Below are 18,440 nucleotides of genomic sequence, written 5' to 3'. Positions count from 1 at the left end.
GAGTCTCTTGTCAGCCCTGCAGCTGACTCAACATTGTGCTAGGTTGACCCAGCATGTGCCTTGTTATGAAAAACTCAGAAACGCAACATTTTACACAGTTCCATTTCCCCATGGGTGGGGTTGCGATCACTCTGTGGAACCTCCTCTTTGACCTTACTGTCATGGGTGACCCTACCAGGATTGCAGCTCCTGGTGGTATCACTTTCAGGTTCATGGGTTCGCAGCAAGGTTGCCTCACGCAGCAATATTGAATGGAGACTGCCAACAGACTTAAAAAGCTAGAGAGGTTAAGGATAAAGGATGTCATGCTGATAGCTGCTAAGAAAACAGAACTGCGAAAAAGCAAGAACTGAATTTCCAATGACACAACACAAAAGTTTTGAAGGTGCAGAAGATGCTCAGAAAAGATAAACAAGCTGAATTGGATTCATTATGCAGTGAGCTAGAAAATGCAAAGAAAAGGCAATATCAGAACTGTCAAGAAGCTCACCAAACCCTCCCAGCCTTAATCTACAGCCATCAAGAACAAAAATGGTAAGAAACCTGTTGAACCAAAGAAGGTGTGTCAAAAAAAGAAAGACAGCCGCTCAGATGGCACAGAGGTAAAGTACGGTAGCGCACCAGAGTTGGGGTTTCGAATACATCGTATCAAATCTCAGCTCTGCCTTCCGACTGGGCTGGGCGGCAGCATGAACGACGATTGGCTGTTGTTCAGGGTTAGGGGTAAAAAGTCAGATCATAGGTCCTCATAACTGGTGCAACTGCGGCCCCTGCTGGCTGACTGATGGCGCCTGCACAGGGCTGAGGAATAATGCTGATGGGGGTGTGGCCCTCCGTACACAGTACCCGTCGGTGTATGAACTCGACTCGTGCAGGGGAAAAATGCAGTCTGTACTGACTGTACGTGCCGGAGGGGGCGTATGTCAGTTGAGAGGCGTCCTCAGTCAGCGGTGAAGTTTCAGTATAGAGGACCCATTGAGGGTAATTGGACACGACTAGATTAGGGGAGACAATTATATATATATATAAAAAAAAAGAAGTGTGGGAAAGAGTTAGAATTTGGGGTGTGTAAATGTTAAATGATGCCATGCAAGTACATAACTGGTTAAAACAATGCCCCACCTTCCATGTAAGGGCAAATCAAGGTTTATGTTTATTTTTAAATATCTGAAAGTTGCAAAGAAATGGTATGTTGCCATATGGCAACACCGTGCAGTAGAGGGTTAAATACAGTATAAAATGCTTGAAAAGGTCTTATCTTGATTTGCAGTTGGAAACTCTCCTCTATTATGGCATTGGAATGTTCAAATTTCTGGCTTTAAGGATCTTAAGAGTACAAAAGCTCTACAGACTGTCTTTTGTTCTCAATTGCTGTAAACTATAATTAAATTAAAAAAAGAGAATCTGCAGCAGCAAATAGGGACTTAACTTTATACTCAGACATATTCTCTCAGTTAATATGTCTGAACTTAATTAAGCTTAACAAGATGATCACTATTGTTGGCACAGTCGCTTAGTGGGTAGCACTGTCGACTATCAGCAAGAAGGTCTGGGTTCGATCCCCAGGTGGGGTAGTCTGGGGTTTCGGTGTGGAGTTTGCATGTTCTCCCCATGTCTGCGTGGGTTTCCTCTGAAAGCTCCGATTTCCTCCCACAGTCCAAAAACATTCAAGTAAGGTAAATTGGAGATACAAAATTGCCCATGACTGTGTTTGCCTTGAACTTGTGAACTGATGAAAAGATGATCACTATTGTTATTAGTGTTTGTGTTGATGTATGACCTCCATTCTCTACAAAAACCAACTGATGGCTGGGTATACTAGCCTGGCTTTAGCATTCAATTAACTAAAGATGTAGCTCATCACACAAACTGCTTCTAGTACCACCTACTAATTGTGTTCTACCTGAGAAGCAAGTTGAAAAATGATCTCAGTGGTATTTCTTAGCTTCTTTTTTATTTTCTTAAATTTTTTGGTGCTGGTTGCCAGATATGACGTGCATATGTTCTGCAAATGCAGCCCATAGACAAGCAATGCAAAATTTGTCAATGGTTATTGGTCTTGTGTTATTCCATACATTAAGGGCAGTTGTAGCCTATCCTGGGTTTGATCCCTAGGTGGGGCGGTCCGGGTCCTTTCTGTGCAGAGTTTGCATGTTCTCCCCGTGTCCGTGTGGGTTTCCTCCGGGTGCTCTGTTTCCTCCCACAGTTAAAAAACATGCCACCGGGCTAATTGGAAACACTGAATTGTCCTATAGATACCTAGCCACTAGATGCACAAACCAGTGCGTTGTAGTGCCGGTCCCAAGCCCGGATAAAATAGTGAGGGTTGTGTCAGGAAGGTTCATTCGGTGTAAAAATTGTGCCAAATCAATGCGGATCATGATCCGCCGAGAGCCGACCACGCAAACGAACAGAACAAAGGCCGAGGAAGAAGAAGAAGAGGGCAGTTGTAGCCTAGTGGTTGTGTAGGCCAGTGATAGCTCAGTGGTTAAGGTACTGGACTAGTAAACAGAAGGTTGCCGGTTCAAGCCCCACCACCACCAAGTTGCCACTGTTGGGTCCCTGAGCAAGGCCTTTAACCCGCAATTGCTCATCGTGTTCAACTCATTGTGTAAGTCGCTTTGGATAAAAGCGTCTGCTAAATGCTGAAAATGTAAATGTAGTGGTTAAGGTACTGGACTAGTAATCAAAAGGTCACTGGTTCAAATCCCACCACTGCCAGGTTGCCACTGTTTGGCCCTTAAGCAAGGCCCTTAACCCCAAATTGCTTAGATAATATACTGCCACAGTATTGTAAGTCGCTTTGGATAATGTAAATTACATATATTTTTAATAGTCAATATTATTTGTGCGAATAAGTGATCTTGTGCACAAATCACTAATGGCTACATGTTGTTTACATCTGGTTTTGGGAAGCAGAAGAAATTTTGCACAATCTACCTACAAACAGGCAAAAAATCTAAGAACATTTCACCTTGGTTCTCCTAGGCAGTATGAATATGAGTGCTTTTGACCTGTGCTCATCAAAACCAGACTTTTTGGCTACTCTACTCCTGCATTGCCATTACGTTCCCATAGTTTCATCCACTGACTGAATTAAAGTGCTGTGATTACAGTGAACCTCACCCACACTGATGTAAATGAACTATTTAGGAGAGAGAACACAGGCTTACAAAAACGAGTATGTTTCACACTGGTCTATCCCTCTGGAATAATGTGTGGAATAATTATTTTGCTTTTAGAGGCTAATGTTGCTCTGAAAACACAAAGGTCCGAAAGGTCCCTTGTCAAAGTTAGAAAAAGCCTAAGAGCACTACAGACTACTTAAGTGTTAAGTGGCACTGAAACTTTGTGCTTCTACAGACCCAGAGACCTCCTGCTGTCTGTATATGACTTAGTGAGTGGTTGGGAGGGAAATGTTCTTTCAGAGGTTTTCTGGACTCCAGACAGAGGAAATGCCAGGCCGGATATTTAAAGCCTGCGTATTTTTCTCTGCCACTCTTTGGAAAACAAACCCAAACATCAGTGTGTGTGTATTTGTCAGAGGACAGTGATTTAGGGTTGATGCACATCTGGTTGTGTAAGGCAGTTTTAAATGGGCGTGTAATTACAGAGGTCTGATTGTGAGACCATGTGAATGCTTTGATTCCTAAGAGGCAAATTTATAGTATGCAGAATATAAAGTGTGCACAACACATTCTTGCTGTATGACTCATTTATTTGTTCAATTAAAGGTTATAATAAGTATATGCACCCCTGGTTAAGATAGGTAAACTGGTCTTGTAGACTTTCTTCTAATGCTTCTTCACGTTTTAATAAAGGTTAAGTCAGAGGACTAGGGTGGCACAGTCGCTTAGTGGGTAGCACTGTCGCCTTACAGCAAGAAGGTCCGGGTTTAATCCCCAGGTGGGGTGGTCCGGGTCCTTTCTGTGTGGAGTTTGCACGTTCTCCCCGTGTCTGTGTGGGTTTCTTCCGGGAGCTCCGGTTTCCTCCCACAGTCCAATGGTCAGGACTCCCAGGACCACTACAGAGCAGGTATTATTTGGGTGGTGGATCATTCTCAGAACTGCAGTGACACTGACATGTTAGTGGTGTGTTATTGTGTGTTGTGCTGGTATGAGTGGATCAGACACAGCAGCGCTGATGGAGTTTTTAAACACCTCACTGTCACTGCTGGACTGAGAATAATCCACTAACCAAAAATATCCAGCCAACAGCGCCCAGTGGGCAGCGTTGTGTGACCACTGATGAAGGTCTAGAAGATGACCAACTCAAACAGCAGCAATAGATGAGCGATCATCTCTGACTTTACAACTACAAGGTGGACCAACTAGGTAGGAGTGTCTAATAGAGTGAACAGTGAGTGGACATGGTATTTAAAAACTCCAGCAGCGCTCCTGTGTCTTATTCACTCATACCAGCACAACACACACTAACACACCACCACCATGTCAGTGTCACTGCAGTGCTGACAATCATCCACCACCTAAATAATACCTGCTCTATGGTGGTTCTGTGGGGGTCCTGACCATTGAAGAACAGCATGAAAGCGTGCTAACAAAGCATGCAGAGAAACAGATGGACTACAGTCAGTAATCGTAGAACTACAAAGTGTTTCTATATGGTAAGTGAAGCTGATAAAATGGACAGTGAGGGTAGAAACAAGGAGGTGGTTTTAATGTTATAGCTGATCAGTGTATATTGACTGGTGCTACTTTAATGAGTATAGTACAGTTTTACAACATGAACCAACTTCAAATCCAAACTGTCTGTAATAAAACAGAGGCAGATTTTCCTTAAAACTTTCTTCAGTCGTACTTTCTCCTTTTGCACTGTACTTTTCCTTAATCCAACTTTCTCTGCCAGCACTGTACTTTGCTCTTTCGCTGTGTACCTTCTTTATGAGTACCTTGCCTATTTTACAGCCTTCTCCTCCACCCACACGTAGCTCCACCCTTGTGTTTACATTCCCCGCTCCATATTTGGACTGCTCAAGGTCATGAATGTGTGTGTGGGGATAGAACACGTGCGGACTGATGGTGAGTCTGAAAGCAATAATGTTTCCCTAGCTAGAATCCACCCGCACATCAGAGAAAGAGGCCACACGGGGTTACCTGTGGAGAAAAAGAAAGAGACTTGGAGAGTGTAAGGCTGAGAAAGTAGAACAAAAAGACGACAAGAGAGTGTGTTCGTGTGTGTCTGAGAAAAGGAGAGAGAGAGGAATGAGTGTGTGAGAGTAAGAGAGTGCGTGGGAGAGTGACAGAGAGAGCTTAAGAAAGAGTGTGAGAGAACAAATGTGACACAGATTGAGAAAGAGAGAGAAAAGCAGGACTTGAAATCATAGCAGGATGGAAGGAGAGGGGAAGAAATAGTAAAGCGTGAGTTAAATCGAGTGGAGGGAAGAAAAGGCGACACAGGGGTGCTGTTATCACCTCAGTAAAGAATGCAAGCTGCTCAGCCTGGGGCGTCTGTGCACTGTGACTGAGGAAGGAAAGAAAAGCAAGAAGAGACATAAAGTCAGAACTAATGGACCAAAACAGTGGAGTCACCAGCACAGTCTCACGGTTAGAACTTTATCTCTCTCTCTTCCTTCCTTCCTATATTTCTCTGGTTTTCTCTTTCTTTTGAACCAGTCAGCAGCTGTATGCTCATTCTAGAAGTTTACAGACACTTGTAGGAGACTTGTAATTGCTAGTCTTAGGATTTCAATGATTTCTGCAATGATTAGAATCCTTTTTTTTTTATTTATTATGTTTTTTTTTTTTATTCAAGTTGATGTAAGGCTGATAGATACTACAAAGATTGAACCAGTATTACATTTACATCATTCAGCAACATGTTTTCCATTATAGACCCATATAAATAAAAGAAAAAGTATGCATACCATTAAAACAAAGTTTAAACAGCTAATACGTTTCATTTGGAATGATCCAGTAACACCTAACAGCTGGTCTGTCCATTGCATTAAGGATTTATTAATTACCAAATGCCTTCAACAGCCTTTCTAATTACCAGTTTTATTCTGTTATTTGCCAGATGTTTCTTTGAAATCCAGCATATACACATGATCACAGCTCTTAACAGCTAAAACGTACTAATAACTTGTAATGAAACTAATAGAACTCACATCTCCAGCTGTGTTTGTAGTTGTTTTTCACTGACTTTAAGGTTAAGCTCCTTTTTAATGCCCTGCTCTAAACAGCGCATTGAATAACTGAAAGAAATCATGTTTGTTTTATGTTCTTTTAAAGCTGCCCTATTAAAACATGAATTTTGCATAGCCATGTCACTTATATTTTAAATTACTTCATTTGAAATGGAGGATCAGCTCACAATCAGATGTTGATCAGATGCAAATGCATGAAAAAAAATGACGTCGGGTAAATGGGATCTATCTGGTTCTGTTTTAAGTTTAACTTCATGTTATTTTTTCCATTTTTATAATAAAGTGCATTGCATGACGTTTTGAAGACTGTGTGTGTGTGTGTGTGTGTGTGTGTGTGTGTGTGTGTGTGTGTGAGTGTGTGATCAGCCAGCTGTGGCTTTTTCTCATGCATGCCAGATATCTGGAGTTCCATCTGTTGAGACTTTTTAGCTATAGTTCACTGCATTAGTCAGGTGTGTGCATTGTTGGTTTTATTCTTCATTTTGCTTTGATTTATCTGTGAGCATGTACACTTATCAGCCATAACATTAAAATCACCTCCTTGTTTCTACACTCACTGTCCATTTTATCAGCTCCACTTACCATAAATAAGCACTTTGTAGTATTACAATTACTGACTGTAGTCCATCTGTTTCTGTGCATGCTTTGTTAGTCCCCTTTCATGCTGTTCTTCAATGGTCAGGACTCTCCCATGAAGAACCACTACAGAGCAGGTACTATTTGGGTGGTGGATGATTCTCAGCACTGCAGTGACAATAACAAGGTGGTGGTGTGTTAGTGTGTGTTGTGCTGCTATGATTGGATCAGACACAGCAGTGCTACTGGAGTTTTTAAATACTGTGTCCACTCACTGTCCACTCAGCAAAGTGCTTCTATATGGTAAGTGGAGCTGATAAAATGGACAGTGAGTGTAGAAACAAGGAGGTGATTTTAATGTTATGGCTGATCAATGTAAATAGTCATATGCAAACTTCTAGACAGCTTTGGTTAAAATTCATATTTATAAATGTATAAAGTAAATATAGGTTATATATACCTAATTTTCTGCTGGGCGGCATGGAGGTGCAGTGGGTAGCGTTGTTGCCTCACAACAGGAAAAGCCTGGGTTCGATTCCCAGGCTGGTGTAGCATAGATCTTTTGTGTGTGGAGTTTGCATGTTCTCCTTGTGTCCGTGTGAGTTTCCTTCAGGTGCTCCAGTTTCCAAAGACATGTAGTCAGGTTAATTGCAGCTACTAAAATTTCCCTAAATATCAGTGTGTAAATGTGCATGTGTGTTGGCCCTGTGATGGACTGGTGTCCTATCCGGGATGTTTCCTGCTTTTCGTCCAATGAATTAGACCCACTGTGACCCTGATCAGGATAAAGCAGTGGTAAAACAGACAATGAATAAATTGAATGAACACTTTCTGCATATCTTAATGCACAATCTATTTATTTGCCGAATAAAAAAAAAAAACATAGAAAATCATCATATGTCACACTCCTCGGTTCGAAACTCGGCGTTGCCACCGGTCTGCTGGGCGCCATCTAGCGGGCATAATTGGCGGGGCCTGCAGCAGACATGGTTCTAATAGGGAGGGATGACTGGACTATGTGGGTGGGGTCTTCAAACGCTGTGTAAGGACCCTGATTGGCAGATAGAGAGGCGCCTGTGCAGAGTGCATGGGTGAAAAAGGGTTCCATTAAGGGCTGCGCGCAGGTCGGAGGAGGCGCGACCAGCAATAAACCCACCTCGACTGCAATCAGGGATCCCCCAGCAGCGGAAGACAAACTGACTACACTAAATTGGGAGAAAATGAGAGAAAAATGCATAAACAGTAGTAGTTTTGTTGTAGTTGTTAGCTTTTATTGTCCTGTTCATGTTTATGTCAATGCTTCAATCAAATTTGCTGCAGTTGGGTTTCCATATGGAGGTTGTATTGTTTCACTGCTGTGGCGATAATGTTTAACCAATCAACACTCTTCAGTATGCGTGGTCCCTGGTCAAGAAGGGTAACCAAAAATAGCACAGGTTGTTAGGAACAGTACTGGTCACTTGGCAATGGAAACAAATGATGAGTGTTGATAGTGGAAAGTAACATTAGCCTACGTGATATGGGGCCTGACATCAGTTTTATTTATTCTTCTTAGTGAAAAATTTTAATGCATTTATTCTTTGTCTGTTTTACCACTACTTCAACCTATTAAGGGTCACAGTAGGTCTAATTCACTGGACGAAAGGTAGAAAACACCCTGGACACCTTGAAAATATCCACTGCATAAACATCTATTAAAAAGAATAAAAGCCTTAATCATAATTACAGTAAATATTTAACATATAAATTACCTTACAGACTTGTTTCAGAGCCAGAAGTCACTGGAATGTGTGGTATATCCCAGCATATGGAAGCCATTGATTAACTGCTGAGTTTGGAATGCAGTTTGAAAGAGTGTAGGTAGTACCCCCACTGGGATTAGGAATGCAGATGTTGGGATGTTTTTTTTTAAAGTCTAGACTTGTGTGATAGGAAAAGGTGATGCGAGCCCATGATAACCTATGATAAAGAGCTAGGTGACTGTGTGGATGTTTGGGCGACCTGCATGTGTGGCGCTGCAGATGGTTTCATGAGCATTGTGGGTGAGCTACCAGACAACACTTAGTGGGGGGAGAGATGACACGCGTTATTAGGTCTGCTCAGTGTTCAGCTGCTGCTGCATGAATGATCTGCTGGTTTTACATTGACATGAAATGGTCACACAAAAGGGAAACTAGACAAAGCATAACGTTTGTGTGTTTGTGTCTGTGTGTGTCTGTGTCATGATGGTATTAACAGCTCTTTGTTGAAGTGTTGACATTGTGTGTCTTGATCGGCAGTACTGACACAGTATACTGACAAGGATGGAAGGGTGTGTTAGCGGACACAGAGGCTTCAGCACAGTATACACACACAGTTATTAGCAATATAAATAGATGGAAATAGGTATGCCAAATGCTAGATGCCAGGTGTGTGTATACAATGTTTACTAAAGCTACAGCTAACAAAAACTATAACTTACACCTTAAAAAAATACAGTGCTACCTTGTAACTCGACGTCACCTATACTCGATGCCCTTTGTCGAGAAATTTGTACCCTTATCTCGATGTGTGCGACTGCCGCTTTGTTCAGCACTCGGCTTGAGCGGTGCGATAAAACGTCATCAAAGTGCGATTATGAGACGAATCTGCATTTGTGTGAAATAACATCAAATTTACCCTGAAAGCTTCCACATGTACAGTGTATCACAAAAGTGAGTACACCCCTCACATTTCTGCAAATATTTTATTATATCTTTTCATGGGACAACACTATAGAAATAAAACTTGGATATAACTTAGAGTAGTCAGTGTACAACTTGTATAGCAGTGTAGATTTACTGTCTTCTGATAATAACTCAACACACAGCCATTAATGTCTAAATGGCTGGCAACATAAGTGAGTACACCCCACAGTGAACATGTCCAAATTGTGCCCAAAGTGTCAATATTTTGTGTGACCACCATTATTATCCAGCACTGCCTTAACCCTCCTGGGCATGGAATTCACCAGAGCTGCACAGGTTGCTACTGGAATCCTCTTCCACTCCTCCATGATGACATCACGCAGCTGGTGGATGTTAGACACCTTGAACTCCTCCACCTTCCACTTGAGGATGCGCCACAGGTGCTCAATTGGGTTTAGTCCATCACCTTTACCTTCAGCTTCCTCAGCAAGGCAGTTGTCATCTTGGAGGTTGTGTTTGGGGTCGTTATCCTGTTGGAAAACTGCCATGAGGCCCAGTTTTCGAAGGGAGGGGATTATGCTCTGTTTCAGAATGTCACAGTACATGTTGGAATTCATGTTTCCCTCAATGAACTGCAGCTCCCCAGTGCCAGCAACACTCATGCAGCCCAAGACCATGATGCTACCACCACCATGCTTGACTGTAGGCAAGATACAGTTGTCTTGGTACTTCTCACCAGGGCGCCGCCACACATGCTGGACACCATCTGAGGCAAACAAGTTTATCTTGGTCTCGTCAGACCACAGGGCATTCCCGTAATCCATGTTCTTGGACTGCTTGTTTTCAGCAAACTGTTTGCTGGCTTTCTTGTGCGTCAGCTTCCTTCTGGGATGACGACCATGCAGACCGAGTTGATGCAGTGTGCGGCGTATGGTCTGAGCACTGACAGGCTGACCTCCCACGTCTTCAACCTCTGCAGCAATGCTGGCAGCACTCATGTGTCTATTTTTTAAAGCCAACCTGTAGCTCAGTTTCAGGGTGTTAGCAATCTTCTTATAGCCCAGGCCATCTTTGTGGAGAGCAACAATTCTATTTCTCAAATCCTCAGAGAGTTCTTTGCCATGAGGTGCCATGTTGAATATCCAGTGGCCAGTATGAGAGAATTGTACCCAAAACACCAAATTTAACAGCCCTGCTCCCCATTTACACCTGGGACCTTGACACATGACACCAGGGAGGGACAACGACACATTTGGGCACAATTTGGACATGTTCACTGTGGGGTGTACTCACTTATGTTGCCAGCTATTTAGACATTAATGGCTGTGTGTTGAGTTATTTTCAGAAGACAGTAAATCTACACTGCTATACAAGCTGTACACTGACTACTCTAAGTTATAGCCAAGTTTCATTTCTATAGTGTTGTCCCATGAAAAGATATAATGAAATATTTGCAGAAATGTGAGGGGTGTACTCACTTTTGTGATACACTGTATGTGTTTAGCTGGATTTTCCTCACTGTTTCACTTTTAAACTTGTGTTACAGCTCGAGGTTCTGAGAAATTGTGAGAATCAGCTTTTCCGAACGAGTCTAAAATACTTATCGTTAAAAAAAAAGTGTGTGACTTAATGTATTAAAAGAACGACACAGGAATACTATACTTTTTTTAGTTATTACTGCTGATCAATTCCTTGCTTGTTGTCTTAGTACAATCCATTTTATAGATTTTTGACTGTTTGCAATTGTAGTTCAGTGTTTTTATGTTATATCTGTGTTACTTTCAGTGTTTAAGTGTCAAAAACATTTACATTTGTCTAACACCAGCTCTACTTGGTGGCCCCAACTGTGATTATCTGTTTTAAACCACTGACAACTCAAATAAAGCTAATTTCTAACATCAGCTTTTAGGAAAAATGCCAAATGGACTACTTTGTAAAAAACTAACAATTACTTTGTATTTGTAAGTCACTAATTTGTGCATTTCTTTTCCAGCTCAGCTGAGTGAATGTGCGGCCTCCTCCTTGAGCAGCGACTCTGGACTATCAAGTAACTCTCAGTGGACTGGACCAGCAGTCATTGGATTCCAGGGCCAAGTTCAGAAGCCCACTGTGAAAAGCATGGATGAAGTAAAGCCGCCTCTGCACGCCATAACTTCTGATCCTCTTAAGCTTTTGGATGTAGACCACATGTTTCATATTAATGGTAATGCCACAGATGCACAGCGAGAAACTGATATTCTGGACGATGAGGAAGATCAGAACCATGGATCTGTAGTATCAATCTGCAAAGAAACGAGCAACGGACTTTCTGGATCTTTAGCTCTTTTGGAAAGCTGTCATTTCCCTACTAAGTCTGATGATACTACAGACGGGGTAAATCCAGACTCTACGCGGATTCTTCCACACAAACTGATGTCCAGTGGTTTTCAAACACACAAATGGGTGACACAGCAACATAAAGCACCTACTTATTCCTACCAGTATCATTCACCAGATAGACTAAAGCAAAGGGTGGAGTCAGGGATTCGAAATGGAAAAAGAAACCTCACATTGCCAATTGCTGGCTCTACAGGGGTGGGATCAGAGACTGACCAGGATGATGAATTTGCCTCCCTTGCTTTGGATATCGACCAATCGATTGAACAGCTGAACCAGATTATCTTAGACCTGGATCCAGAGTTTGAACCTGTACCCACTAGGGCTAGGGGTCACATGACTGACACGGGGCCTCCGAACACCAATGGATTTGGAAATTCAGCTGCAAAATCTAACCAATCAGGTAGGAAAAGTCTGAAATAACTGCAACTCTGTGTGATTAAATGAGTGAAACACATGAAATTGAAAGTGAAATTTTTTTACCAATTTCATTATTTTAAAATCTTATTTCAGGTTTTATGGAATTATTCATTTTAGCATTAAATAAACCAATTACACTTCAAACACGAGTAGTGTCATATACTGTATGTTAAACCAGTCTTGGGATTTTGAAACACAGTAAGTGTCCAAAAAATAATAAATAAACTAAAATAGATAAACTTAATGATTAATGTTAAAAGATTCAACTTTCCAATCAATTGTGTTGCTGATTATGTGATTTTTAAATAAATAACATTGTATTCAATTAATAAAAAATGCAAAATAAAAGCATTTTCACTAGTGGTCTTAAACTTTTGGCACCCACTCTTGGTGCCACTCATCTCTAGTTATTGCCTGCATGGTTCTCCCAGTCTCTTGTGTGATTTTGTATGGGTATTCTGGTTTGCTTACACCTTACACCTACCAATGAGTGACTACTGTAAAACCTCTCTATGTGTGATTGTGAATAAGTGAGTAAGTAAGTGATACCCTGTGATGATCCGGTGTCTGGTTTAGAATGTATTCCTGCCTGACCTATCCTGAACATAATAAAAAAAAAATTGAAAATAATGTAATAATATAATAATATTAATTAATTATAATTTAGGTGTGATAAATAGCATGTGAATATAGCATACAGTATGTGATCTGACAAGATAGACTAATTTTATCATTATTTTTTGATTATTTAAGCTGATGATGATTGTTCCATGTTTGTTGAATGTTTTTTTTCACTGCACATGGATAACACGAGTTCTTACAATAAAATTAACCATTCTTCCAAGTGTATGACCACTGTTTATTACTTTAGTTAAGATCAAACATGGGTATATATACAGTATATATACTGTATATATATATATATATATATATTATATTATATTATATTCAGCAAAGGTGACAATGCTACATAACATACCTCCAAACTACAGTATGTATCAGTGTCTTTCAAATATCATCTATCACATGTATCACAATCAACTGAAATATATACACTGTGGGCTTAGATACTCCTGATAAAACAAAAAAAGTATGTAGGGATTAATCATTTAAACTTAACAACTGTACCTACTGTAAAAAAAGCATGGTGGTGGCATTATTGTGTCTGGAGCTGTTTTGCTCCTGCTTAAACTAATTTATTGCTCCTTGTCCTTAACTGCCCTTAACTCTTGAAAACGTGAACACCATGCCAAGAAAAGATTTGGTTAAATGGTTAAAATTTTATCAGTTCTGTTAAATTGTCAATGATTCAACCAGAAGGCTGACGTAGTGTCTGCTTGAGGTAAAAAGACTAGCAGACATAAAACCAAATATAGTTTGTATTGTATTCCGGTATGTCTTTTTATTATTATTCTAATTATTTATTTCTTTTTTAGAAAACCTACTCAATAAGAACGTATTACAGTTTTGGATCAAGATGTATGGAAGTGTTGACAGGTTTCAAAAAATGTTTTTGGTTCAGTACATAGCCACTGATGCACCGCTGTTTTCACATTATCATGACATGAAAATCTTCTTTCCCTTAAAGCTTCTTTGAGTGTCCAAAAAGGTGGAATTCAGATGTCGTTTAATCCGGATTATAAGCTCCCTCTCAGTCTCTCAGACACAACCAAAAACTGCTCCTCTCGCCCTCACAGTTTCCTCCTCTCGTCCTCTTTGCAAATACATTCCAGTAAAAGCTGGTTTCCTCAAGGGATGCGTGTGTGCTTTTTTACATTACATTTAAAAGGGTTAGTACATGTTCTTCCGTACCTTCTCTTAGGCTGGAGGCATGGAGTGGTTAATGATGTCGCTATCCAGCCTTCATTTAACAGCTCTGATGGGGATTTGTTACAACCTCTGCCTAAACTCGGTACCAACACAGCACTATACCAGGTGTGCATGATTACACACAGACTGACAATGCATTGCACTCACACACTGCCCTCTTTAGTCATTTTAAAACCACAGTACAGCTGAGGTCAAAAGATTACACTTGTAAAGAACGTGCATATCATGGTAGTTTGTAGATAGTCATGATATTTGCAACTGCTCTTTTTGTGTGAATTAATTAGTAGAACACTAATCAGAAAAAGTTTATTTACCCAAATCATGAAACCTAATATTTGGTAATATTACTCATAGCTCTTTTTCTCTAAACTTGGCACTTATCACTTATCATCTAGGAAAACTTAGGTTAGGTCTTTAACCATTCTACTTAAAAGAATCAACACAGTTTAATGAAATGTGTTAGTTTTCAAGCAGATGTCACATATACATGCCACATATTCTCAATGGGGTTCATTCTTGACCTAAATTGACCCACAAAAAGTTGCCTACATTTACCAAAATAATGGTTTGAAGTGATGGGCAGCATGGTGGCTAAGTGGGTAGCACTGTCGCCTCACAGCAAGAAGGTCCTGGGTTTGATCCCCAGGTGGGGCGGTCCGGGTCCTTTTTGTGCAGAGTTTGCATGTTCTCCCCATGTCTGCGTGGGTTTCCTCCCACAGTCCAAAAACATGCTGTCAGGCTAATTGAAGACACTGAATTGTCCTATAGGTACCTAGCAGCTAGGATGCATAAACCAGTGTATTGTAGTGCCGGTCACAAGCCCGGATAAATGGGGAGGGTTGTGTCAGGAAGGGCATCCGGCGTAAAAACTGTGCCAAATCAATAATGATCACGATCCGCCGGCGACCCCTAACGGGAGCAGCCGAGGAAATAGATAGATGGTTTAAAGTGGTGTCAAACAATCCTTCTTTATTATTTTGTCTGCTGTCAATAAGGCACCAGTTTAACTGGTATGTATACCCAGCAGTCATATTTTCTGAAAACGCTCAATAAACCTATATAAAATAACTTAAATATATAGGGCAAACAAATATGCACATCAATTATTCAATCACAGGAAAAGAACAGTTGCTGAAATTACTGCAATCATAAGACCTAACATGACCCTTTTAACTGTAAGTTAACTGTATGTATGTGTCATGAACTATGACTAATCTTACCTAAATGGTTTGCTTTGTGTGTGTGGTTGTGTATCAGTGTGAAGATCTGTATGGCAGAGACACCACAGACTATGAGGAATTTATTCCTAAAACAGACAGACCTTTATGTGTGGATCTTCAGCCACCATCAACACCTGCATTTCCGCTGACACCTCCAACACCTTACGGTAAGTCTGTGCTGTGCATATGTGTCTGCCCTGTGATGGACTGGCACCCTGTCCAGGGTGTTTTCTGCCTTTTGCCTAGTGGTGGTATGAATTAGCTTTTGACCTTGTACTTATAAATATTAACCAAAACTATTAACTATGCATTAATTTTATTTAATATAATTTCAGACATAGCCAGTCATGTCTGTATGTAGACCCTGTAACCCTATATCCCAGCAGTGGTGGTTTAGAGTAATTTACCACTGTGTCAACCAGATGCTTTAAATATGCATTTATTAGCATAACCAAAGATATGTTTAAAAAAACAAATTTAGACTTATATCTGTGGGAATTTGTGCCCATTCATTCAAAAGAGCACCCATAAGGGCAGAGATGTTGACACAGAAGGTTAAACTTACAACTGACACTTCAATTCACCACTAATGTGTTCAATGCGGTTGATGTCAGGGCTCTATGGGGGCAACTGGAGTTCTTTTACACCACTCATAGACTCCATGTCTTTCCAGCCTTGCTTTGGACACATGGGCTTGGTCAATACTGAAATTGTAAGAACCTTCCTCAAATTGGTGGCACAATAACTTCATTTAAAAAATGCTCATTGTTACTTTAAAGTTCAGGTGAATCATTCATGTTCTGCTCATAAATGTACTGTTCACAGGACCATAAACATTAAACACTAATAATAATAAATGTAGTGAGTAACTACAAACTTTGCTTCCTATTTCTATTAAAACAACAGGTTCTTTATTGTCTGAATTTTGATTCTGTGCAGTGAAGTGTGGATATGAATTTTCCCTTGAAAGTCTCAGTCCTCAGTCCAGCCCACAACATCTGCTCTCAAGGACACAGCAAGGTAAACTAAACTCACCTGTTTCCTTTTATACAGCAAGCAAGCACTGTTTAAGTCCAAAGTTTACACACACCTGTCTGATATACTGTATAACTGTCATGGAAATCTTGGGCTTTCAGTGATTTACAGTGTATCACAAAAGTGAGTACACCCCTCACATTTCTGCAAATATTTCATTATATCTTTTCATGGGACAACACTATATACATGACACTTGGATATAACTTGGAGTAGTCAGTGTACAGCTTGTATAGCAGTGTAGATTTACTGTCTTCTGAAAATAACTCAACACACAGCCATTAATGTCTAAATGGCTGGCAACATAAGTGAGTACACCCCACAGTGAACATGTCCAAATTGTGCCCAAAGTGTCAATATTTTGTGTGACCACCATTATTATCCAGCACTGCCTTAACCCTCCTGGGCATGGAATTCACCAGAGCTGCACAGGTTGCTACTGGAATCCTCTTCCACTCCTCCATGATGACATCACGGAGCTGGTGGATGTTAGACACCTTGAACTCCTCCACCTTCCACTTGAGGATGCGCCACAGGTGCTCAATTGGGTTTAGTCCATCACCTTTACCTTCAGCTTCCTCAGCAAGGCAGTTGTCATCTTGGAGGTTGTGTTTGGGGTAATTTTCCTGTTGGAAAACTGCCATGAGGCCCAGTTTTCGAAGGGAGGGGATCATGCTCTGTTTCAGAATGTCACAGTACATGTTGGAATTCATGTTTCCCTCATTGAACCGCAGCTCCCCAGTGCCAGCAACACTCATGCAGCCCAAGACCATGATGCTACCATCACCATGCTTGACTGTAGGCAAGATACAGTTGTCTTGGTACTTCTCACCAGGGCGCCGCCACACATGCTGGACACCATCTGAGCCAAACAAGTTTATCTTGGTCTCGTCAGACCACAGGGCATTCCAGTAATCCATGTTCTTGGACTGCTTGTCTTCAGCAAACTGTTTGCGGGCTTTCTTGTGCGTCAGCTTCCTTCTGGGATGACGACCATGCAGACCGAGTTGATGCAGTGTGCGGCGTATGGTCTGAGCACTGACAGGCTGACCTCCCACGTCTTCAACCTCTGCAGCAATGCTGGCATCACTCATGTGTCTATTTTTTAAAGCCAACCTCTGGATATGACGCCGAACACGTGGACTCAACTTCTTTGGTCGACCCTGGCGAAGCCTGTTCCGAGTGGAACCTGTCCTGTAAAACCGCTGTATGACCTTGGCCACCATGCTGTAGCTCAGTTTCAGGGTGTTAGCAATCTTCTTATAGCCCAGGCCATCTTTGTGGAGAGCAACAATTCTATTTCTCACATCCTCAGAGAGTTCTTTGCCATGAGGTGCAATGTTGAATATCCAGTGGCCAGTATGAGAGAATTGTACCCAAAACACCAAATTTAACAGCCCTGCTCCCCATTTACACCTGGGACCTTGACACATGACACCAGGGAGGGACAACGACACATTTGGGCACAATTTGGACATGTTCACTGTGGGGTGTACTCACTTATGTTGCCAGCTATTTAGACATTAATGGCTGTGTGTTGAGTTATTTTCAGAAGACAGTAAATCTACACTGCTATACAAGTTGTACACTGACTACTCTAAGTTATATCCAAGTTTCATGTCTATAGTGTTGTCCCATGAAAAGATATAATAAAATATTTGCAGAAATGTGAGGGGTGTACTCACTTTTGTGATACACTGTACATTTTTGGCATTTAGCAGACGCCTTTATTCAAAGTAATTTACAGTACTGTCACAGTGTACACCAATTGAGGGACAAGGGCCTTGCTCAAGGGCTCAACAGGAGCAACCTGGCAGTGGTGGGGCTCGAACCAGCAACCTTCTGATTACTAGTCCGATTCCTTAACCTCTAGGCTACAACTGCCTTTTTTATTATTAAGTAATACAGTAGAGTTTAGTTATTTTGGCTTTCCACAAGATTTTGACATATCTGTAGGAGTAGAGCATCCAGAAGGGCAGATATGTTGATTGAGAAGGTCAGACTTACAATTGACAATTCACCACCATTGATTTCTGCACGGGCGGCTCGGTGGGTAGCACTGTCGCCTCACAGCAAAGAGGTCCTGGGTTCGATCCCCAGGCGGGGCGGTCCAGGTCCTTTCTGTGCCTTTTCCCACAGTCCAAAAACATG

At 41.3% G+C, this 18,440-nt stretch overlaps 1 protein-coding gene across 1 annotated transcript in view; it reads left to right on the top strand.

Moving 5' to 3' along the window:
* Positions 1-18,440, top strand: part of tns3.2 (tensin 3, tandem duplicate 2) — a 70,346-nt gene that overhangs the window by 16,010 nt on the left and 35,896 nt on the right. Inside the window, exons 12-15 of the mRNA XM_063002183.1 lie at positions 11,402-12,187; positions 14,027-14,139; positions 15,292-15,421; positions 16,194-16,274. Coding sequence (XP_062858253.1) covers positions 11,402-12,187; positions 14,027-14,139; positions 15,292-15,421; positions 16,194-16,274 — 1,110 coding nt within the window. The remainder of the gene's footprint in view (positions 1-11,401; positions 12,188-14,026; positions 14,140-15,291; positions 15,422-16,193; positions 16,275-18,440) is intronic.

The sequence above is a fragment of the Trichomycterus rosablanca genome, chromosome 9, assembly GCF_030014385.1.
Source record: "Trichomycterus rosablanca isolate fTriRos1 chromosome 9, fTriRos1.hap1, whole genome shotgun sequence".
NCBI classification, from domain to species: domain Eukaryota; kingdom Metazoa; phylum Chordata; class Actinopteri; order Siluriformes; family Trichomycteridae; genus Trichomycterus; species Trichomycterus rosablanca.
This window is presented reverse-complemented; position numbering and strand designations above follow the sequence as displayed.